The sequence below is a fragment of the Aphis gossypii genome, chromosome X (genome assembly GCF_020184175.1).
Source record: "Aphis gossypii isolate Hap1 chromosome X, ASM2018417v2, whole genome shotgun sequence".
In the NCBI taxonomy this organism is placed as follows: Eukaryota; Metazoa; Arthropoda; class Insecta; order Hemiptera; family Aphididae; genus Aphis; species Aphis gossypii.
The window spans coordinates 46632-72071 of record NC_065533.1 but is presented as its reverse complement, the minus strand read 5'-3'; the positions used below and the strand labels follow the sequence as shown (position 1 = coordinate 72071).

Below are 25440 nucleotides of genomic sequence, written 5' to 3'. Positions count from 1 at the left end.
TTATTGAACAATACTATGTATTTATATTTGCAATTTAATTTACATAAATTACATCATTTCAAATTCAATAAATTATTAATCATTATTATTTTAATAAATTCATAATTCTTATTCTGATGGAAAGAAAATAATAATAATAATAATTTTGATTACATCACAGTGTTAATAAAGAAATAATACCGTAAAATGAGGCGAATAGGAACGGTTTTTGAGGTTTTTTTGTAATAAAACCTTCAGTTTAAAAGATTTTTTTTTTTTGGAAGTTGTTTTGAAAGGGATGAACAATGGGTACGTACAATTAAAAATAAAAATATTCAAATTTAATAAGATTTTTTATTATTCTTTTACCTCTGATTTAGCCAATTTTGAGTCTATAATACAAATTCATACTTCAAAATCGCTTTGAAAAAAATCGATCAATCCGAAAATGATATTTAAAAAAAGTTGCCGTTAAAAAAATTAAAGTTTTATTGCACATGCGCGAAATACATGTTAAAAAAAGCGGTTAAGTGGGTATCGCTCTGCTGTATATTAGGTGCCGTGTGGATCACTATTATATATTATAGGAGTGTTAAATTTGAATCCAATGATAGGTATCATTGTATACGAAAAACGATTCTGAACGATGATGATTTGTCAGCTAGGAAATCATTTCGAATGGTTGGTGAAAAAGGTGGTTTATATGATCTACGTGTGTAGATTAGTCCCGCAAACAGAATTGAAAAATATTATAAGGGTAATGGGTAATAAGTGTACTTAATATCTAATTTTTGTGTAACAAAATTATGATAAAAATAAAAATATTCATAACAAATCCGTACTCTACACTATAATGAATAACGAATAATTGAATAATGAATAACCAAAAGATGAAAAAAAATCTAGAATAACTTGTAAAATAATGAATAAAAAACAATTGTCAAAATTAAAATGATAAATTAAAATAATCTAGAATAATCAAATGAAAAATAAATTAATAAAGAATAACTTTTATTCAAATAATCAATCAAATATTTTATTATTCGACTAATGCGTCCAACTCGCAATACATCACCATCTAAATAATATTATTAAATAATAATTGAATAATGAATATTTACCTTTCCTTGAGGATTCATTTTTTTGGAGATTGAACGTTTTCCATAGCTTAAAAAAAAAAATGAAAGAAAAAAACAAAATATTGTGCACAGTCGTAGAGGTAGAAAAATAGGTCGTACTCCGTAGAGGTTACACAGCTCACAAAGCGTAATTTCCATGTGCTCTGCACCTGGCTCCTATATGTATTGTAATTACGAAAAAACCATGGAATAAATAATTAAATAAATAAGGGTGACTTTTTTCTCTTGGTTTTTTAACGATATAGTAACGCTTTACTAATGACGCACGCACGCATAGGCGCCACACACTTACGCACGACACACGCACTCGCAGAACCATGCACAGTAGTACACGTGAACGCACGCACTCTGGATCAGGCATTAGTGACCGCCCATTTACGGGTCGTTGGTGGGAGATGCGCAACGACCGACAAAAACCAGTCGGCCGAAATGATCGTGCCCTTTTTTTAATAGAGTATACGTAAGCTTTGTGTTCTAGCGAATAAAATTCGAGTCGATTTAAAATCGCACCCGGGTGGGGAACTATTTGCATAGTGTACGATACGCGTCCATGTGAAACGGGCTACCTAACGGAAACAGTTTTCTGTACAATATCGAAATAATGATTATCGACAAATGTCAAATAAGATAAGAAATTTGAAGAGAACATTCTGGTTTTTTTTTTAAAAAATAGTTTCCTAAATAGCTTGCCATTACTATGCTAGCTATACTGTCCACACATCAGTCTAGTGTCTAGTGGTCTTGCAGTGTACGCGATCATTAATCAAAATTTTATTTTTATTTTTATTTCAAATTGCATTAAATTTTTAATTTAATTTCGTTTCGTAACAAAAATGCCTAAACAAACAACAAGTATTTTAGTTAAAAAATATATTGCAGAATTTGGATCAGATGTTTTTTCAGCAGACCAAAATGTGTTGTTTTGTAACTTTTGTGAAACAAAAGTGAGCGTGGATAAAAGGTTTATTGTCACTCAACATCTTAGAACGGAAAAACATAAGCGGGCAGCTAAACGCGTCGAAAATTGCCCAAGTACAAGTAAAATACTTAGCCAACAATTTATAACGGAAAATACAAAAAAAATCTATATCTTATCATGATCTGTGTAAGGCTTTGTTGTCAGCCAATATACCTTTAAATAAATTATCCAATCCATATTTTAAAGAATTTTTATCGATGTATACTGGTAAAGATATTCCTTCTGAAACAACGTTAAGAAAAGGTTATGTGAATGACATTTATGAAAATACAGTACAAAAAATTAGAGATTTTGTTCAAAATAAATGTATTTGGGTAGTAATTAATGAGACAACCGATGTTGCAGGCAGATATATAGCAAATGTTGTTATTGGTATTATAAATGAAACTGAACGTAGTATGATTTTTCTTTTAAATTCTGAGGAGCTAGAAAAATGTAATCATTCCACAATTTGTAAATTATTTGATAGATCAATGAACTTACTTTGGCCTAACGGTATTCAACACAATAAAGTATTATTGTTTCTTAGTGACGCTGCCCCCTATATGGTTAAAGCTGGAGAAGCCATTAAATTATTTTATTCAAAAACTATACACATTACTTCTTTGGCCTATGTACTTCACAGGATCGCGGAAACTGTACAAACAGAATATCCAAAAGTTGACAAACTTATTGCAAATGTGAAAAAAGTGTTCCGTAAAGCACCTTTTCGTATTCAATATTTTAAATTAATAGCCCAATCTCTATCATTACCACCAGAACCAATTTTAAGAAGATGGGGTACTTGGATAAAGGCAGCAAATTACTACTGTGAAAATTTTGAGCAAATAAAATTAATTATTAATTCTTTTGATGACAGTGATGCAGTGTCAATAAAAATTTCAAAAAAATATCTCTCTGATCAAAATATTAAATTTTTTATTAAATTTTTATTTTTTTACCTGATTTAATTACAAAACTTGAAACACAAGGAATTGCACTGGCAGATTCTATTTCTATTGTCGAAGAAGCAAAAGAAAAATTAATTAAAATTAAAGGAGACACGGGGAAAAAATAAAAAGTAAAATTGAGTCTGTCTAATCAAAAAATAAAGGCTATCAAACAGTTTTAAAAATATCAGAGATGCTAAATGGAAAAGAAGATACAGATGGATTACCCGAAGATTGGAATTTAAATGATTGCACACATGAAAAATTGTCCAATAACGTCAGTTGACGTTGAAATTCGTTTTCAGCTTACAAAAATTTGCTAACTTCCAATCGTCAATCATTCAAATTCGAAAATATCAAAAAATCTTTAATTGTTCAATGCAATTTTCAAGGTAAAAAAAATATATATAAAATAAACAGTAACAGTAAAATTAGGTACTTAAAGGAATTTGTTTTTATTTTTTCAGAGCCATAATTAAAAAAAAAAAAAATGAAGAAAATTAAAACTTAACTTTTTTTAATTATTCATTTTTATTCAAACATTTATATAATTATTTATTAAAATATCTTTAAAATAAATAAAATTTAATTACATATTAGAGTGCATATATGTTTTTTGTGCATTTTTTATGATACTTTAATGCATATTTTCATGATTTTCAATGCAATAAGTCCCGAGCCCTAGTTATAACTATCTTTAATTATTTATTAAATGAATTAAAATTGAACATGTATGTAAATTGGATTACATATGCACTTAAAATTAATTATGTTAAGGCCCCCAAAAAAACTGATTACATGATACCACGCGTGTTATAATACTAGCGAAACTCTTCGATATTAATAAAAAAAAAAAATACCTAATAATAATATAATAATAATAATATTAATATTATTAATTATTAATAATAATAATTTATTCTAAGAAATTATGAGATCATATAGCACGTAAAAAGTCTAACTAGAAAGAATAATTATATAATAGTATACAACATATTATAAGGCCATGATATAATTATTAATTTACAACTAATAAGCGACGGCCGGAAATCGGTAAAATAATTAAAAATAGCTAGCAAATTAAATTAAACCACATTTATACGGGTCATGAACGTGGGAATTTGTCAAAATTGAGTGCGAACTTCGCCGCTAGGATACGTTATACTCGTCTGAGGCAAAGCGCTATAAATGTATTTTGCCGCGTAGCCGTTGAAAATGTTGAAATAGAGGTAGAGGCGGTAGAGCCGATAGCCGCCACCCGGTGGCCGTGTCATTCTGTATTTTGCGTTCCAGCAACACGGACGAGCTGTCGAGCTATAATACTTACGATAATACACACAACCTATAAATGTAAGTACAATATTGATGACTACCTCTAATATTTTACTTATCTTTATTCCCAAGTTCAATTTTAAATACATTTAATGATTGTATTACATAATAATCAATTAATATTTTTGAATAATATGCAGGGCCAGATTTAAGCTCACGTTCACGTTCTTCTTGTTAAAAGGAACTAAATACTTTACCGTTACTTGTCTTGGAGAAAGGAACTAGTTCCTTCCTCGTTCCTTTTTAATGTGAAGTACAATAAAATAAAAAAAACATAGGTACATTTTTTATACTATAATTTTTTCAATTTAAACAATACGTCTTTAAATATATAACTATTAATATAGACAATATAGTATACACTAATTACTATTATATACAGTATTAGTAATATTATTCTAAAAATGATTTGATTACTTTTATTTAACAATAAATGAACGAAGAAAATATAAAAAAATATTTGTATTAAAAATTATTTATTTATCCTTCATTAATTAAATATATATGAAAAGCATTCTGTCATAAAAAGTATGACACGCGCCTGCCAAAAGGTTAAAATAACTTTGTCTCACTTAATACTTATACACTTAATACTTATAATTTAACTATTTGTATTTATGTTTAGATGTCTACCATAATTTATAATTACGGCGTCAACAGCGGCGGTGGTGGCGGTGGCGGTGGAGAAAAAAGGTGTGCCGAGGTCGTGGTTGCCGTAATGGCTTGTACAACAGAAATAGTAAGTATAGTTATTACCTACTAATTAGTTTTTATAGTTGGGTTCTATCTACATAAATGTTATATCCAGGTGTATCAAACCTTACACATTGTTTGATAAAACTTTGTCATTACTTATTATCATCTTATCATGTACTTGATATCAGTTTTATTAACCATATATTTTTAAGGTTATGGTTGTATTTTATAGTAGCTAGTACGCGCTCATTTTTTGGTTATATGCAACACTGTTTTTTTTCATATACAAAAGAATATACAGTCCACTCTCGACATTCAACAGAAAAAAAACCTCATGTTCTTTTTTTTACACTCATATACTTAATTTTCTAATACATTAATGGTCCTTCGAACCGGATGCATCAGTTTTTTACATCCATTCGCATCGACTCGTACACAAGTGCGTTCGATACCTGCACAATTACACAAGTAAATTTACATGCGGCGTACGAAATGTTTAGTTCCGTACGTCTAGTTACGCTCGCGTAGTTATCGTTTCCTTCGCCTATAACACATTCGCATCGTGGTAATATACATTCACAATGGATCTTAAGACGCTCAAAAACAAAGGCAAACTCATTCTGAAAAAACGAGAGAAGCTGACCGAAGACGTGGTTAATCGCTATACAGATGAGGAAGCTCAACTTCAGTTGAACTTACTGGAAGATGCTTTCAGTAAGTACAACGAAGCCTACGATTTGAAAATAGTGGAAGCCAACGATGAGGAGATGGACAAGCTCATAGAGGATTTAGAAACGGTCAGTGACTACTATGTTAAAGCTAAGGGTAAATTAACTGGTCGGTTACATGAGCGGACAGCTGCGACAAGCGTGTCTGAAAAAAGTGAAAACTCTAACAATACACTTAGACTGCCACCGATTAATATACCTACATTTGAAGGGGATTTCGATGATTGGTATCCATTTAAGGACCAATTCATCTCCATCATCCATTCTAACACCTCTATCGACAACACACGTAAGATGTACTACCTCAAGTCGAGCTTGAAAGGTGCAGCAGCTCAAATCATCGAATCAATGGCAACTATTGGGGACAATTACCTAGAAGCGTGGACACTCTTACTAAGTAGGTACGACAACGAACGCCTAATTGTACAGAGCCATGTTCAACAACTACTGACACAAACCGTTCATCAAACGGAAACCGCCGTGGGCCTAAAGTCATTACTCGATAGCACAAACAAACATTTAAGAGCACTATCAGTACTACAACAACCAGTAGACAAGTGGGATGCTATCATCATCGGCATCGTTGCGACACGTTTGCCTACAGAAGTGAGAAGATGTTGGGAAATCGAGTCTGCGTCTTATCCTGAAATACCTACATGGACAAAACTTAAGAGATTTATTGAGAATCGATTACAAGCCCTGAATATGTTACAATACAAACCTAGCACTGTAAGTAATGTTATCAATGCTGGTAAGACAAAACAGTTCGTTAGAACTACAGCGCATTTGGCTACTGATAGTAAAACCATCAATCAGTGTTCAATATGTACACAGAATCACATCATTTACAAGTGCAATACGTTCATGAAGTCGAAACCCAGTGAAAGATTGAATTTAGCAAAAAAGGCAAAAATATGTTTTAATTGTTTGCGCACAACACATGGTGCGAATCAGTGCACAAATGAAAAGACTTGTAAAAACTGTGGTTTAAAATACCATACACTATTACATTTGGACATAAAAAAGGTCAATACACCAGAGGGTGAAAATACTACAAGTGAACAGGAAAAGGAGCATGGATTTCAAAGTACAACATCTCATCTAGGAGCGGCATACCCTACCACGTCTCAGAACATCATATTATCAACAGTATTAGTACATGTGAGTGGCAAGAATGGTCGAACAGTGTTATGCCGAGCACTACTAGATTCTGGATCACAATCACATTTTGTTACATCGTCTTTTATAACAGAACTAGGTATTAACAGAACAAAAACACGTGTGATTGTCAACGGTATCTCTTCAGCAGAGACGACTGTTACCGAGATGGCCGAGTGCACAGTGACGTCACGCTTAAACCACAAGCAGTATCAAATCACTGGCTTGGTAACACCAAGTATTACTGTTAAATTACCTGTCAACAAACTGGACACATCAAACTGGCATCATTTACAAGGCATACAATTGGCTGACCCTACATTCCATTTACCAGGAAAAATTGACATGCTCATAGGAGCTGAATTCTTTTATGACATTCTTCAAGATAGCAAACATGTTGGACCAAAGGGTACTCCTATATTACAGAATTCAAGGTTTGGTTGGATCGTGGTGGGTTGCAGTAACAACATAATAAAAGATGATCTCGCACATATTACTACAAATGTTATTACATGTTGTGCCACGTATCAGCAACTTGAGAAACAAATTGAAAATTTCTGGAATATAGAAGAAGTGCCCAGAGTGACAATTATGTCAAAGGAAGATCAAATCTCTGAAGACCACTTTATTAAAACATTTAAACGCAACGAAAATGGACGTTATGTTGTTCGATTGCCGTTTAAGGAAACTCCACATTCTATGAACAGTTCATATGACATTGCTGTACGAAGACTAGCTCAGGTGGAGAGGTCTCTCATTCGAAATCCGTCGGTGTACAACCAGTATCGTGAGTTCATGATTGACTATCTTCGACAAAATCACATGGAACCTGTGCAACCCACTGAAGACAGTCCGGTCATCTTTCTACCTCATCATCATGTTTCACGTCCCTCAAGCGTCACTACCAAATTGAGAGTTGTATTCGATGGATCTGCTCTCATCTATAATGGAAAATCATTAAATGACATGTTACATCGAGGTCCTAAGCTACAAAGAGACATTGTAAGAATTATGACTAGATTTCGAATGCACAGATATGTTTACACTGCTGACATACGTCAGATGTTTCGACAAATAAATATACACTCCGATGATCAGTGTTATCAAGGCATTGTGTGGCGAAATCACCCATCAGAACCAATAGAACAGTTCAAATTGAAAACTGTCACCTATGGTTTAATAACTTCTCCGTATCATGCTCTCCGTACACTAGCTCAACTAGCTGTTGATGAACAAGTGAATTATCCAGAAGGATCCACAATGCTTAAGAATGACTTCTACGTTGATGAAATCATGTCAGGATGTAACGACATCAATGATGCTAAAGCCCAAATACAGCAGTTGATTGACCTTCTTCACCAAGGTGGATTTGATTTGAGAAAGTGGGCCAGCAATACACCAACCCTTTTAGAAAATATTCCAGCTGAACACCAAACGTTGCAGATCTCAATGCCCGAGCAAAACAGTGTGTCTGTGTTGGGAGTTTCATGGAACACTACAAGAGATACCTTTTCATTTAAAGTAAAACCTCTACCATCTTTGAAACGCATCACTAAACGTGAACTATTAAGTGAAATTGCACGCACTTATGACCCATGTGGATGGCTTGCGCCACTTATAATCGTCGTCAAGATACTCATGCAGCAATTGTGGCAGACTGGCACCGAGTGGAATGATCCTGTGCCTAACCAACTACTTGAACATTGGATCGCTCATCGGACATCATATAACCATTTACAACATTTTGAAATCCCACGCCATGTTGGTAACATCATAGATTGCCAACAAGGTTGCTTCTTACATGGATTCTCCGACAGCTCTGAACGTGCCTATGCCGCTGCTATCTATATCGTTTCAAACAACACTGGACATTTACTGGTGTCAAAAACAAGGGTTGCACCATTAAAAAGGATTACCATACCTAGACTGGAATTATGTGGTGCTACACTATTAGCACAACTGATGCACTCATTGATGGAATCACTCCAATTAAAAATTGATACAATAACAATGTGGACAGACTCCACAGTCACATTACAGTGGATACAAAGTGATGCCAACAAATGGACCACTTTTCCCTAACAGCATTGACCAGCCCGGGCGCCGACCGTTAAATGCCCACTTAAATCCTAACAGGAGGTTCCCATTATATACTATTAAGACCTTCCCGGGAGTTTCCAAAATTAGTCCATCAAAAATGCTTTAATTTGAACCCAATTAGAAAGCTTTTGGGCTTTATCATTTATTTACTTCTAATCATATAAATTATTTTCTTCGTATTATAATATAAACATTGCCAATGGTTCAATTAGGGATTGGCGGCTGAAGTTGCAAAGGAACTTACCCCCAGGTGTAATAATGCCACCAAAAATGTGTGAAAATAATATTATAACGAGTTCCGCGTAATTTATAGAATCAGCCGTTAATTGAAATCAAAATTGAAAATCCCAAACCAAATCCTATCTTAAAAAAATGTTTTATGGAATAATTGTTAATATAATCAAAATTATCTGAACCAATGTGATCACATTAAGTGGAGCTCAGTAACTCACTGAATATCGTAATATTATAACCTCAACAATATTTTTTACACTAATATTTTTAACCCATATGTGTTGAAAATTCCACCGTAACTCGTAAGTATCACTCATATATTTTATAAAGTTAAAATATTTCATTATCTATTGATTTAATTATATCAATGTTTAGTATTATGTTCAACGTTTTTTTATTAAATTATTATTGAAAGTACCCATTATGATATAGTACAAAATGTAATTATTTTATTAAAGTTTAATACACGGTAAACTATGGTTGATAGCAAGTTTAATAAAGTTAATATTTTATTTGTCGATATTTGTCGCGTTTATCGAAGGATACAACATTATAGAAACATAATAACATGATAAATCACAGATAACGATATCTACAGCTTACTATAATCTAATACTGTGATAATAACGCGAAACGACCGTTGGGCATAAATTATTTGGAAATTCTATAATTATCTTTAAAATGCAAGTTTTACAAAATTACCCATTTTGTGTTTGTGTTAGTACTATGATAACAGCCACATCAGATTTTGAGACTTGAGTCTGTAGTGTAGACATAACGTCCATAACCTAACCATTTTGACTATAATTTATTAATTTTTATTACCATAATCAGTATTATATTGCCCACTATTGTCATTGTGTACTTGATATTCATCGTGTGTTTTAGTAATTATTGCTGTAAGTATTTTTAAATTCATTATTAGCTCTATCAATTATTGTACAATAATTCAAATACAGTTTCATCATTTTAGATTTTCATTGAATTCTTGTTTTATTTTAATTTTAAAGTATAATAATAGTGAACTACCTCTTAGGTGATGAAAGTGATGTTAAGTTGTACTCATTTTGTGTTTATGCTTGTATCTAGATCTTCAATTCAATTTGTGTATATAATTAATCAGTATCTACCTAAATAAATATGTCTTGTTCAAAATCAAGTTCAAGTGAAGAAAATGACGCAGTCAACCCAGGAGAATCAGGCAATATAAGGTATAAACCTATTGGTATTATAATTATTATAGTATGTTATATTATTGCCATGCTGTTTACACTTAGTCAAGCCATCTTAGCGCATAATAGAGTAGGGTCCAAAATAATATAAATTATATTATGAAATATTACTTTTAAGTTTTACTATAAAATGTCTTTCTTACATGTAGTTGAATTTATTCAATTTAATTTTATGGTAAAACTGTAAAAGAACCCATCTAAAACAAAAAATTTAAAATAATAAACTGTAAATAATAGGTACCTACATATTAATATTATAATATTCTTTATAATTATAGGTACCTATTCTACCCAATATACTTTTACAAAAGTTATTTCAAGTTAATACAAATTTCAAACTGTAAATATTTTTATGCTATTTATTGTTATTTGAATTGTCTATACTATAGGTGCTATATAGGCTAGAAAAAAAAATGAATTTAAAACAATAAGTAGTTTTTGTTATTTTGTTTGTGTCCAAGGTACCTACGGTTATATATTAACTAGGACACTCTAGAAAATCTTAGGAAGTACCTACTTACTGTAAAATAAAATTTAAATTGTTTTGTAATATGTCATATCATTTGATTATAATAATAAATAATTAATTTTCAATACTTTTTGGGAATACCTAAGTCCATATTTTAATGTTGTCAAGGTTGAACTAAATAATTTAGATGGTGTGTAAGGAGCATTATTAAATATATAAATATTAACAATATTATTTATACAGATATCTGAAACCTGACAATGAAATATCAATATCACAATTTCGAAGAAGGATTAAAAAAAATATACGCTCAGTAAAAACAAATATATTATGTACTTCACAAAATACCAAATCTATTTCCTCTATTTCAATTAAAAGTAATGATGAATTTGATAAATTTCATAACTGTTCTGCTCATAGCTCTGCCTTTCAACAATCTCAAATAGTACCTAATGATAATTTCACTATTATAACTTCTACAAAATCTGGTGCGACTGAAAATTTGAAACAAATTTATAAAGTCCCCACTCAAAATGACAATCTCCAAACATTTCAACAGAATTTAGCATCCTGGGCTGTTCAAGAAAATGTAAAACATACATCGTTATTAAAATTACTGACAATTCTAAAAAATCACTCATGTTTCCTAGATATTCCCTCTGATCCACGATCCCTATTAAAAACTCCTAAACAAATTATAGTCAAAGAAGTACAACCTGGACTTTATTGGCACTACGGCTTAAAAATAAGAATTATACAGTTTTTAAAGAAAAATGAAACATTTTATAAGAAAAATAATATTCCAATTGAAATAGTTTTTAATGTTGACGGTTTACCTATTAGTCGATCATCAGGAGGCCAAGTTTGGCCAATCTTAGGGTCCATTTATAACTTTACTGAAGTATTTATTATTGGCATTTATTATGGTCAAACTAAGAAACCTGACGACTCCAATTTATTTTTGGAAGACTTTATTGCAGAAGCTAAAGAATTAGTAGAAAATGGAGTAATATTTAATAACAATCTTTATAGATGTGTACTTAAAATGCTATGTGCAGATGCACCTGCTAAAGCTTTTGTCTTGAATGTGAAAAGTCATAGTGGCTATTCAAGCTGTACCAAGTGCATCGAAAAAGGTGAATATCAAAACCGAAGAATTGCATTTTCTGATAAACCTAGTAGATTAAGAACTGATGAAGATTTTATTAACAAAACATCAGAGGGTTATCATCTTGGAACAAGTTGTTTGGAAAATATTCCACAGTTTGGTCTTGTTTCTCATGTGCCATTAGATTACCAACATCTTCTTTGTTTAGGAGTGGTTAAAAAGCTTATAAATTTATGGCTCTGTGATGCTTTGAAAGTTCGATTACCATTTCGTAAAGTCCAAGTAATTTCAAATGCATTAGAAAATATTATAAGACCACACGTGCCAGTAGAGTTTCAACGTAAACCAAGAAGTCTATTTTACTTCCGTCAATGGAAAGCTACTGAATGGAGACAATTACTTTTGTATACTGGACCAACCATTTTGAAACCTGTTTTATCAACCGAAGTATTTAATAATTTTCTCACTCTTCATGTAGCAATTACAATACTTTGTTCTAACAGTTGTTGCTTAAATGAAAAATATTTAGAGTACGCACAAAACCTCTTACAACATTTTGTAACAACATTCAAAATAATTTATGGTAGTCACCATGTATCTCACAATGTGCATGGATTGCTACACTTAACTAATGATGTCAGAAATTATGGATCTTTAGATATGTTCAGTACGTTTAAATTTGAGAATTATATGCAGCAGATCAAAAAACTTCTTAGGAAATCTGAAAAACCACTGCAACAAATTGCTAAAAGAGTTCAAGAATATGAATGTAACAGAGAAACTATGGATGGCACTTATGAAAAAAACAGTCAGGATAATGATCAATATATTTTTAAAAATAAGCATCATAATGGACCAATTGTAGAAAAATATTCAATCCAACAGCAGTATTCCATTTTGTTACATCATAAATTCAAATTAAATATTTATAATAAAGCTGATCAATATTGTAGACTCAAAAATGGAGATATTGTTTTTATAGAAAATTTTACTTACAGTGAAAATCAGAAAAGAAAACTAATCATTGGCAAAAAATTTACTTTAAAAAAAGACTTGTATCATATACCGTGTTCATCATCTGTTTTCAATATATTTGAAGTTTCAAAATTATCAAAAAGACAAATGTGGCCAATAGAATTTATTGATAGAAAATATTTTATTTATCCTACAAAATATGCTCAGGAACCATCGTATGCAGCATTTCCATTGTTACATATAGAAATTAATGAAAGGCCTGATTTTTAATAGTACAATTTACGTTTTAAATAGCATAATATTAATTATTTTATACAGTAAATTTGTAGATTTTAATTTATGGGTATTTTAAATCTTCATCACCTGATTTGTTTACTAATATTTTATTTTATTTTAATTTAATGTTAATTATTTTTATACTTAGGACTTTCGTACTACAAAAAAAAAATTATAAAGAATTATGTATTTTGGTAGGTTATTTGTACAATTTATAATTTTTCAAAACAATTATTTTATAAATTCAATTGCCTGTGTTTTTTTCATATTATGTAAGTAAAAGTATAAATGTATTCATAATATATAATCAAATTATTTAAATGTATTCCTTTATTTATCAAATTCATAATAGAATAATCACACCTCATATTAAATAGTTATAAATGTATATATGTATTATATATATATAGTAAAGTTATATATTTATTTATAATTGGCTGGACAATATACATTATTGGTACACAAATATAATAATACAAAAGTAATTATTGTGGTTTAACTTTTTCTTAGAAAATATGTGGTCATTGAATTTTGTGATGATGGTCTTCAATTGGTAAATCAAAAATGGTTAACAGAAAATTTAAAACGCGTTTATTTTCCAAACCTAAAAAATGTGAATAGTAAAATGTATGACAAGATGGTGTTAAACTCATTAAATCCTGATTTTAATGCATGGAAATTGTATAAGATTAAAAAAATTTGGGCTTCTTCTGGCGAGTGTCTTTAAATTTTCTCCTATTTTTAAATGATTCCATCTTTGACTTAAAATATAGTAATTTTATTATTATTGTTTATAAAAATGTATAGATGATTTCATAAGGGCAAAACAAAAATTAAAGATGGCTGAAGTAATGTCAACTTCTGAAGACTTAAACTCTGAAAGTGATGCTCAACAAGGCAAACTTAAACGTCGTATGCTTGCAAAAAAAAAATCACTCCATGATAACACACCCACATACATTAAAAGCGTTGTTAAACATAAACGAAAGCCAGAAGATTTAACTCCACCTTTTCCATATAATCCATTTAAGAAAAACGATTTACCAAGTAATATATTATTTTAAATTTCATTATAATAATATATAAATACAAAAACTGATTGTTATTAATTTATTTAGATTCAAAGGTTGAAAGTAGTTCAAAAAATGTCAAGAAAATGTCAAAATTGTCTGTAACTTCAGATACTGAAAATGATTTCAGTTTTTTGAAAGACTGTGAATTAAAAACTGATGAACTAATATCTCAACCTTTGTCACCAACTGTTATTTCATCTGAAGCATTAAACTTCGATAATTTAGGTAATACATTTATTTTGTTTTTTATAGTTAGAGTTTGATATTTTTAAATATATTATTTTAGTAGGGTTCAATAAAAACAATAACACAACTGAGCTATCTGCCATTGTTTCTCCATTGGGAAAATCTCCAAATGCAAAATTTTCCAATGAACAATTATTGATTTCACGCCGTAAACTTTCCTATGATTTAGCACCAATGTCAGAATTATTCAAATCACCATCTCAAGGTGTAGTGTCTACTCCAAAATCAACCAACAAACAACATGAAGGTAGGTATGATAAACAAATTTAAGAATTTAATATTACAATATTTACATGTACAAGTTACTAAATAATCATTATTGTGATATATTTACACTTTTTAGTAGTTTAAAAGTGTTTAAGTATTTTAAAAGATGAGTGTTTCAGTATTGTAAATTATTTAAATTATACATATATTTTAATAATCATTCAACATTTTAACTAACATTCAAACTTTGCTCAATGGTATATATTTTATGGATTTAATTTATGTTTTTAAATGATACATTTATAAATAGTAATTTTAATTGGTAATATAACTTACTATATAAACTCAGTAAAATTTTGATTGTAGCAAGTCGTGTAAAGTATTTAAGTAAATATTCTATTATATACGCTATGGAAAATTACTGGGGGTTTTTTTTCAAATTTAGTATGCACTTTACTGATTTGGTTTTATGCTACATAATATGAAATTTAAGTTCTAAAAAACAAAAAAAATATTTAGTTAAAAATTTGATTATTTATTTTTAATAATTTAGTAATTTACTAAAAATGAATTGATATGTATTTGTTTAGTATTTAGAATACTTTCAAAAAGTATTTTTCACATGATTGTAAAACAATATAATAATATAATAATTCACTTACTATGATTTTTGTTTTCAGTAAATTATGAAAAATTAATGACTTACATTACAACTACTTTACCTGAGATAAATGTTAAACTAAACAAGGTTTTATTAAATCAATCAAAAATAGAAAAAATGTTAATTGACTTGAAAAACGCTCAGCCAGTATTAGATGATAGCAATATAGAGGACAATAATATTCTTGAGTATTTTCCTATTACCACTATGGAAAAATTAGATTCGTTTAATCTGGAGTTACAAAATGATCGTGAACTCTTAAAAAGATTTGTATGTATTTATTTCCTGTATCATTTTAAAATTTTAAAATTATTTTAACTATTTTTATTTTAGAAACATACAATAAAACCATACGGAGTTACTTGTGTTTTGCAAGCTGTCAAAGCAATACTAGATTTAATTTTAACAAATGAATTGGGTCAAAAGATTTCTCTTACTGGACGAGGAATAAACAACATACAAGAAAAAAAGGCTTTTAAATCCTTATACTTGTACAAAATTATGTCAAGTATGTAATAAAATCATCTTATGTTTATTTAAATTTTTGTTACAATAGAGACTGGAGTAAATTAAAATATAATTGAACCTATTGTTTAATTTAATTTACATAGGTTCATTAATTTTAGTTGTTAAATTTAAATTAACTTAATTTTAATATATTATATACAGTTAAAAATTAATTCCAACATCAAAATTTTATAAATGTTTAAATAATTTACCAAGTTAATATTTGTATTTATTAATATCCACCAAAACTATTTTATGTCAACTCTTGTATTTATTTTTTGTTTTGTAAATATAATAAAATATCAATGTTAATTTTTTTAATCATTTTAGGTCTATTGGTTCGACATATAAAGGATGCAACAATCTTAGATGTTAACAAAGCTATAACTGGATGGCTAAAACATGCAGGTGATAGGCATGAGAGAAGAAAGCAAAAAATATGCCAAACTATTGATAATGATCAATTGTTCAATGATTCAGATTAATATGTTAAATGAATAGTTAAAATTTTCATTATTAGTCAATATAAAAAAATATTTTTAAAAAAATGCCTTATTATTATATCTATATTAACCTGCAATCATACCTATATTATTCAAATTAATAATTACATATATTGGCAAGTGCAGTAAAAAAAGTATATTTTAATAATAAATAAATATATATGTTATTATAAATATATACTTTTATATATAATACCTATATTATATATATTTAATATATAATATATATATAGTAAATAATACCTATATTATATGCACTGGGAACCATTTGGGTAATGCTAAGACTGAAATAGACCGTTTATGGCACCTAAAAGGCATTAATTAGGAATGGTCTGTTTGTTGCCCATCAGGCGGTCCATGGGCCGGTCTGAAAACGCGCATTGACCATGACTATGAAGGTCCATGGACTGCCTTGAACGGTCGTGGACCGTAATAGGTAGTTCCCGCTGATGGTCCACAGTTACCACTGGGACAGTTATCAACCATCCCAGGAGGGTCCTATTGCTGTTAGGGTTGTATCCAACCGAGTGAGTCAGATACAGTCATTAGTTCCGAGAGCTGAATGGCGACATGTACGTTCTGCGGATAACCCTGCTGACCTGGCATCCAGAGGAGCTTCTGGTGATCAACTCGTAAATAACCATTTGTGGTGGCATGGACCCAGCTGGCTGTCTGAAAAGGACAAGTGGCCAGATGTCAATTCAAAAACTAAGACGGTTTCAGATGCAACTGAAGAGTTAAAACATTCACCTACTATCACTGTATCACTGTTGAGCAATATTGATCCAATAGGGCAAGACCTATTGATGAAATGCTCAAATTATGAACGCCTCAACCGCATAGCTGCTTACATCTATCGGTTTTGTTCTAATTGCAAAACACCAAGGCGGCTGTCAGGACATATTGCTGTGTCGGAATATTAACAAGGAGTACTTTTCTGGATCCGTATTGCACAACACTCTGCATTTAGCGATGAAATGAAACGAATCAAGTCATCCAAACCAGTTGCGACCAATAGTGTGTTAGCTAGTCTTGATCCTTTCATTGATAATGAAGGTTTGCTACGCGTTGGTGGAAGACTTCGGCATGCTAACATATCCTATGGTCAGAAGTATCCGATTTTGTTACCTAAAAATCATCCATATGTATATTTAATTATAAAACATGTTCACTTATATTACTTACATTCTAGTCTTGAAGTAACTATGTCAGTGATTCGACAAAAATATTGGTTGATTCACTGTCGCAGCACCATCAAGAAAGTCATACATGACTGTATACCATGTGTACGCTCTCAAAAGGAACTGTGTCAACAAATCATGGCTGATCTCCCGGCAGCTCGTGTTACCATGGCTCCTGTTTTCGCTCGAGTTGGAGTTGACTTTGCTGGGCCAATAACAACCAAACCTGTTGGAGTACGTACACGCACAGTTACAAAGTCATACATCGCACTATTTGTGTGTATGACAACAAAATCAATACACCTGGAAGTGGTGAGTGATCTAACTACGGAGGGATTTATTGCCACTCTCAAACGCTTTGTTAGTCGTCGTGGGTGTCCATCTGACATCTATTCCGACAACGGCACTAACTTTGTGGGTGCAAATAATAAATTAACGGTTCTGTATAATTGTCTTTCCAATAATGAATTTCAAAAATCAATAATTACACATTGTGTCTCCAATAACATAAATTGGCATTTCAACCCACCAGCATCCCCACATCATGGTGGTTTATGGGAGGCTAATATAAAAAGTACTTAAGTCATTCTCTATAAAAACATGGGAAACATTGTATTTACCTTTGAAGAACTCAATACAATATGTTGTCAAATAGAAGCTATATTGAATAGTCGACCTTTGTGTGCACTTGTTGACGGTACTGTATTGACACCAGGCCACTTCATTATCGGACGTCCACTGTTAGCTGTTCCTGAAGACGACATCGGGCCTATTGTCAACCATCGAAAGCGCTGGAACATTTTACAAAGAATCACCCAGACTTATTGGAAACAATGATCAAATACTTATCTGAATAATCTGCAACAACGATCCAAATGGCGCAAACCTCAAGATGATTTGGCTGTAGGCGATATAGTCATACTACGTTACACTGGAACACCTTCTACTCAATGGCCCATGGCGCGTGTAGTCGAAGTGTTTCCCGATCCTGCGGACAATCATGTACGAGTCGTACGCATACGCACCTCAAAAACTGAACTCATACGTCCTATTACAAAACTAGTCAAACTTCCTATTGAACACTGAGTTCCTACATTTATATTAAATATTATGTAACATGTATTATATAAAGTATTATGTTTTGTTAATTTTTAAGCTCATTTATATGTATCATATTATGTTACTGTTTTGAGACTATTGCTCAAGGTGGGCGGTGTTTGATAAAACTTTGTCATTACTTATTATCATCTTATCATGTACTTGATATCAGTTTTATTAACCATATATTTTTAAGGTTATGGTTGTATTTTATAGTAGCTAGTACGCGCTCATTTTTTGGTTAGATGCAACACTGTTTTTTTTCATATACAAAAGAATATACAGTCCACTCTCGACATTCAACAGAAAAAAAACCTCATGTTCTTTTTTTTACACTCATATACTTAATTTTCTAATACACACATATTAAAGTAATACACCTGTAGTGATCGCTGTGCAGGACACTGCGACTACGTACCAATTAATTATTTAAACGACGTAGCACGTTCCGTGGTTGATCTTGAGTTGTTGTGAGAAAGGTAGATGTTGTAAATTAAAACACTTGTTGTTTTAATTGAAATAAATTAAATGTTTTATTAAGTTTGAACAAATGAAACATTAAATAATGACATAAAACAAAAGTAAAATAGCTTACTGCTATGTAAAATTACAAGTATTGGGGAATGGCCGTAAACTCGCGGCGATGTGGCTGTGACAAAGTGCACGACGAGCAATAGTCTTACACTGGAGTTAACTACCTTCTGAATAATACTAAGTCAGTAGTAACTGGGTCCCTGGGGGGCCACCACCGCCACCGCCACCGCCACCGCCACATCACCATCGCCACCGCCACCGCCACCCCCACTACCCACCACTCACCCAAGGTACCGCCACCCATACCATCACTCGCTGCCCAGCCATAGATGCTGCAACCGGTACGCATATTAACATTCTGTGGACGGTCTCGGCACCTATAAACCATTTGAGACTTCTGATTGGCCCATTTGAATTTTATGCGCGAATTTCATTAATATATATTAACACTATCTATATACACTATTTTATATTATATATTAATAATCATTATAATATAATACAAATTATATATATATATATATACATTAGGTTACTTATTTGCAACATTAATTAATAACACAACTATAAATTCATCAGATCATACATTAATAATGTATTGACATACTGTATTATTAGTTATTAAACAATTATTATTATTTGTTACCTACTTATAAGTTATTACAAATAAGACATATATTTTTTAACAACAATGTATTTTTGAAGACTAGTTTCTTTCAAAATATTAATGCTTAATAAAATTATAAGTATCAAATAAGGCTCTTAGAGGGTTTTAAATTTCGTTTATATTTTTATGCAATCTGCATCATAATAATAACCAATTGGTATTATAATTTTAAATCTAGAAGTTAAATTATCAAGTAGTTATCACTACAAGATTTACAATTATTATTTATCTATTTTTACTTTCTAGATGCACAAAATATTGTGCTTTGTGATAATACTTGTGAGTTGTGTTCATTCCGATTATGAATATATTAGTGTAATAATCATAATTCATAATTCACTATTTAATACAACTTTAGATACTTTTAATATTATTCAAATTAACCCTGGTTTACTTCGGGCTAATCTGTTGACTGAAAATGACATTAATAATTACATAAAATATTATTCCCAACAAACACAAACTAGTTGGTGTGTACTAAAATCATTTAAATCTAATAGATATGTTATTCGTTAAGTCAAATTAATCCTTATTTATACCTAGGCATATTATTATTATACTAAACATAGTTGTATAAGTTATGTAAATAGTTAATATTATTATTAGACTAATTAATTAATTTGTTACTTATAAGTTAAATAAGACTTATATTTTTTAAGAACAATGTATTTTTGAGAAAAAAATTTTACAGGAAAATATACATATGTCATCATAGTGGTGCTAATAAAGTAGATAAGGCCTTAAACAAAAAAGGCAAATCTAAAAACTGTGGGTGTGAATCTAAGATTGATATTAAAATTAAGTTAACTAATTCGAATACAAAAAAAAGGATCCCTATGTTAAGGTAAATTAATTGACTGTTTGATATACCTAGTTATGTATGTCATAATATGTCTTTTAGGATGGATTACCAGCAATTGTAAAATTTGAAAATGAGCATAACCATTCAATTTGTACTGCCGAAGCATTATCCTTCTTAAGACCTACAACTGATGATAATGTAAAAAAACAATTTGAAGACTATTTTAATAATGGTTTAGGTAAGTATGTTTAATGTTATAATTTATTATATTATCATAGTTTTTTAACAATAGGTATTTAAAAAAATATAAATTATGTTAAATTGTGTTTAATTTACATGAAGTAATGTTAGAATAAATAGAATCTAGTAGGTATTTATATATATTTTTATTATAATATATTTTACAATTACAGTAGATAGATATCTTCAAAGGTTTTGTAATTATAATAATTATTGTTACCATTTAATAAATAATAATATTTTTATAAACAAATATTTGTTAATTAATTTAAAGAATTCATTACAGGTATTGCTGAATTTTCTTCAATGCATGAATCAAAAATTGAACTTGAATATGGGTCAAACTGTGAACAGTTGGCTAATGCCAGTCTTGTAAAGTATTTTGAGTAAAAGTATTTGAATAAATGTATTTAAATACTTTTATAGTATTTAGAATACTTTTTAAATACTTTTTGATATAAGTATTTGTAAAGTATTTTAAATACCGTCTTGGACGTATTTGTATTTGAAAATCAAATACTTTCATACAAATACCTTTGAAAATTCAAACGAATTATCAGTTTTCACATAAGTATATTTTTTTTTAAATTATTATACTATTTTATTTATAATATTTTTTATTCATAAATGTTGAGGATCCCTGTCCCCTATTGCCGATGTCTTGTTGGTTTTTGTATGACGTGATTATTATAAAATATAAATTCCTATATAATAATATACCAACTTCTGAAACCGAATAGTTGTTATAATAATCACTATAAACTAATAAATATCATTCTATTTTTAGTGTAGATATACCTAATTTTTCTCTCAAATAGAAATTGTTGTGAAACTCCTTCTATGTAAGAGAAAAACGCCGTATGATAATATCATAATTTCTGTCTCTGTTATGACAACAAAATTCGCTGTCAATACTGAGAAGATATCTATAAATAGTTAGGGCCAAACCGTGTTTTCGATCCAAGGTCTGTGGCTACAAAGTACAATTCGAATATTTAATCAAGATAAGCATCTATAATATATTATGTTTATAGGTTTATTCTACGATTATTATTTTTAAGTATAAAATATAATTGTTTTGTTAATATACATTGTTACATCTTACATGGCATGAATGCGTGATTGACGGTTGTGTAGTTGTATAATGTATAACATTAGTGTATCAGTGTGACTAGTGTGTACGCGATACACATATTATACTTTAATTTTTCTCAGTGTTGTATTAAAGTGTAATAAGTGACATTGTCATTTTGAATTTATTAAAATATTATATTCGAATATTTCATGATTTTGTAATTCGTGATGTCACAACCTGAGGAGAATTTAGTTGGACAAACTGAGATTGGCAGTGTAGTGACAAAAAATGTAGAAGTTAAACTACCATAGGACGCTTACAATAAGCATTTCCAGATTATAAAACTAATAGATGAACAAATGTCCTACTGTTAAAACAAATGTCCTACTGTCATTACTGTGTAATGTACTATGTTAAATGTCTACATTGCATTGGACCAAAAACATTACCTATGTGCTGACACCAGATCCACTTCGAATCTTAGGAAACATTTGGCTGTAAGTACCTACATTATGTAAAAATATTCAAAGCTCTTATGGTTAAAATAATTATAACATTATTTTAAATATAATTATTTTATTTTGGATAATAATTTCTTACCTACCTAGTAAATAATTAAATAGGTACACAATTCTACTGGACACTATCATTTTCACTGTTTTCAGTAAAGGTGTCCAATAAAGTAGAGTTAAGTATAGTTTAAATTTTTACTTGAGTAGGTACTGCTCATACATATAATTTTTACTTGTTCCTATTATATTAATAATTAATATATTATGTACCTACTACCTATGGATAATGAAATTGTTATTTATAATGTTAATATCATTGAGAGAAAAAGGTACCTACTCATATTTGACATTTGTAAATACCATGTTGTAGAGTCAACACAAAACAGTACTTGATGAAATAACTAAAAAATCTTCTAGTTTAGAATCATGTAAAAGACTTAAATTAATGCACGAAGAAACAGGACAATTAACATTGAAGGAAAGTCTTTTAAAGAAAAGTTATCCAACAACATTTAAGAAAAATAGCAACAAAATAACACAATGTAAGTATTATTATTACCTACTTAAAATATCATTAAATACTGAATAGATACAATTTAAAATTATTATAATATTTTCCTCATATATTTGGTTGTAAATTAGTAGGTTTATGAAAAATAAAAATATTAATATAAATACTTTTTTCAGCTAACTTGGACACAATGATTCAAAAATTGATAATAAATCAATGTTTGCCATTTTCATTGGTAGAATCTGATGATTTTAAATTGTTAGTGCAAGAAGGATACCCTACACTTAAAGTAATAAGTCGTCCTACATTGATGAAACGTTTTGATAGTAATACCAGTGAACTTTTAAAAAATTTGAAAACAAATATGAGTTTTGAAAATCATATTGCAACAACAGCTGATTGTTGGTCTTGAGTGTTGGAAGGTAAATAAGTCTTAACTTAATCTATTTACAATTTGTATTTATTGTTAGGTAGGTATTATAATTATTTACACCAAATTATTTTTAACAATAATATTTAGAAAAGCATTATTTTAAAGTAATCAATATGACTAAATTAATTTGTATTTCAAAATAAATATTATTAGTCTTAATCATACCTAGGCAATAGGCATATTATATCAAATTAGTATAATATATTAGGTATATTAATTTATTTTCAGATCCTATATTGGTATTACTGCTCATTGGATTAATGACTCTTTGGTGAGAGTGTCTTGCCTATTAGCAATCAAACGCCTAGAAGGAAAACACACATATGACATACTAGCTAAAACAATGGAAGCTGTTTACACAGAATTTGATATTAACAATAAAATTTCCCTTACAACTACTGACAATGGATCAAATTTTGTGAAAAGTTTCAAGTGAGTAATCTGTATATATATTGGTATATTATACCTACATCTTTGTACATATTTATACTTCTATTTTTATATTCATTTTGCTTTATTTTAGGGTTTACAGTAACAAAAATTATTCTTCAACCAAATCTAATTTAAATACATTTGTGAACGAAGTTATAGAAATGTCTGATGATGAGGAAGAAAATATTGTAAACAGCTACAATGCCAGTGGCGAGGAAGATGATATAGCAGAAGGAGTAGCCATTCCACCAATTATTGATGTTTTGCTCTTGGGTGAAAATATTACAGAAAATGATGAATTTGAATATTTATACAGTTTGCCAAAACACCATCGATGTGCACATACCCTCAACTTAGTAGCCACAAAAGTAAAATTTAATTTATTAAATAAATATTAATTAGTTTATAATGTAATGTCTATTACATTATTTTATAGGATTCCGAAACTGCATTACTCTGTTACCAATATAAAAAACAAAGTCGATTAACTTTTGCGAAAATCAACGATATTTTCAATAAACAGAACCGTTCGACCCAAGTTGCTGATATAATAAAAAATTGTTTGGGCGTATATCTCAAAACACCAAATGTTACGAGGTGGAATTCTTTATATGACAGTATGAAATTTCTTCTTAACTGTTATAGGTCTAGTACTTCAAAATTTAATACTATGTGTGATGAAATTAATGTCTCAAGAATTAAAAAGAGCGATTCTGATTTTATCGAAGAGTATTGTACAGCTATGGAGCCTTTAGCTATTTCACTTGATATCCTTCAGGTATGGTTTAAAATATTTAGAAAATTATGTAATATTTAATATAATTTAACTTTATTCCCAAATGTAATCATTTTCCGAGCATGATAATTTAATTGTCACTAATATTTAATATACAAATAATTTATTTTTCAGGGTGAACATAATATGTACTTTGGATATTTATTGCCCACTATAAGGGAACTAATGTTAAAATTTGAAAAACTTAAAAACAGTCATATGTGTTACTGTCAGCCTTTAATAACTTCTCTTCACGAAGGAGTTAACAAAAGATTTGGAGAACTTTTAAATGATGAATTTCTCATAATTGCAGCGACATCACATCCATTTTTTAAAACGGCGTGGATAGCTAATCAATACAAAAAAATACTGCAGTCACTCTTTTGCGAGACGCTTTTATGTTGGCTCATGCAGGTGGATGTTTAAATAATTCAATCAGTGAATATGATGTTGATAGTGAAAGTGATGACAATGCCAATACATCATTCTTTTCTTGGACACAAAAAAAACCAGAAAACATTGCAGTTGAAGCAGAATTGGATGACTTCTTAAAGAGAAGTCCAACAAAAAAACTGGAAACACTAAATTTAACTCCTACATTAAAGAAAATGTTTATTAAGTATAATACTCCTCTGCCATCCAGTGCTTC

The 25440-nt window shown here is 29.8% G+C and overlaps 2 protein-coding genes across 2 annotated transcripts in view; both read left to right on the top strand.

Moving 5' to 3' along the window:
- The first annotated feature begins 5635 nt into the window (after positions 1-5635).
- LOC126551649 (uncharacterized) lies at positions 5636-9022 on the top strand. The gene has a single exon (XM_050205566.1). The coding sequence runs from the start codon at positions 5636-5638 to the stop codon at positions 9020-9022; it is 3387 nt and encodes a 1128-aa protein (XP_050061523.1).
- Positions 9023-10187: 1165 nt separating this feature from the next.
- Positions 10188-25440, top strand: part of LOC114125444 (uncharacterized) — a 47213-nt gene continuing 31960 nt past the window's right edge. Inside the window, exon 1 of the mRNA XM_050205560.1 lies at positions 10188-10485. The gene's annotated coding sequence lies outside the window, so the exon portion shown is untranslated. The remainder of the gene's footprint in view (positions 10486-25440) is intronic.

What these genes read in the sequence shown, in the direction of transcription:
- LOC126551649 (XM_050205566.1), top strand. Translation starts at nt 5,636, where the DNA reads ATGGATCTTAAGACGCTCAAAAACAAAGGCAAACTCATTCTGAAAAAA.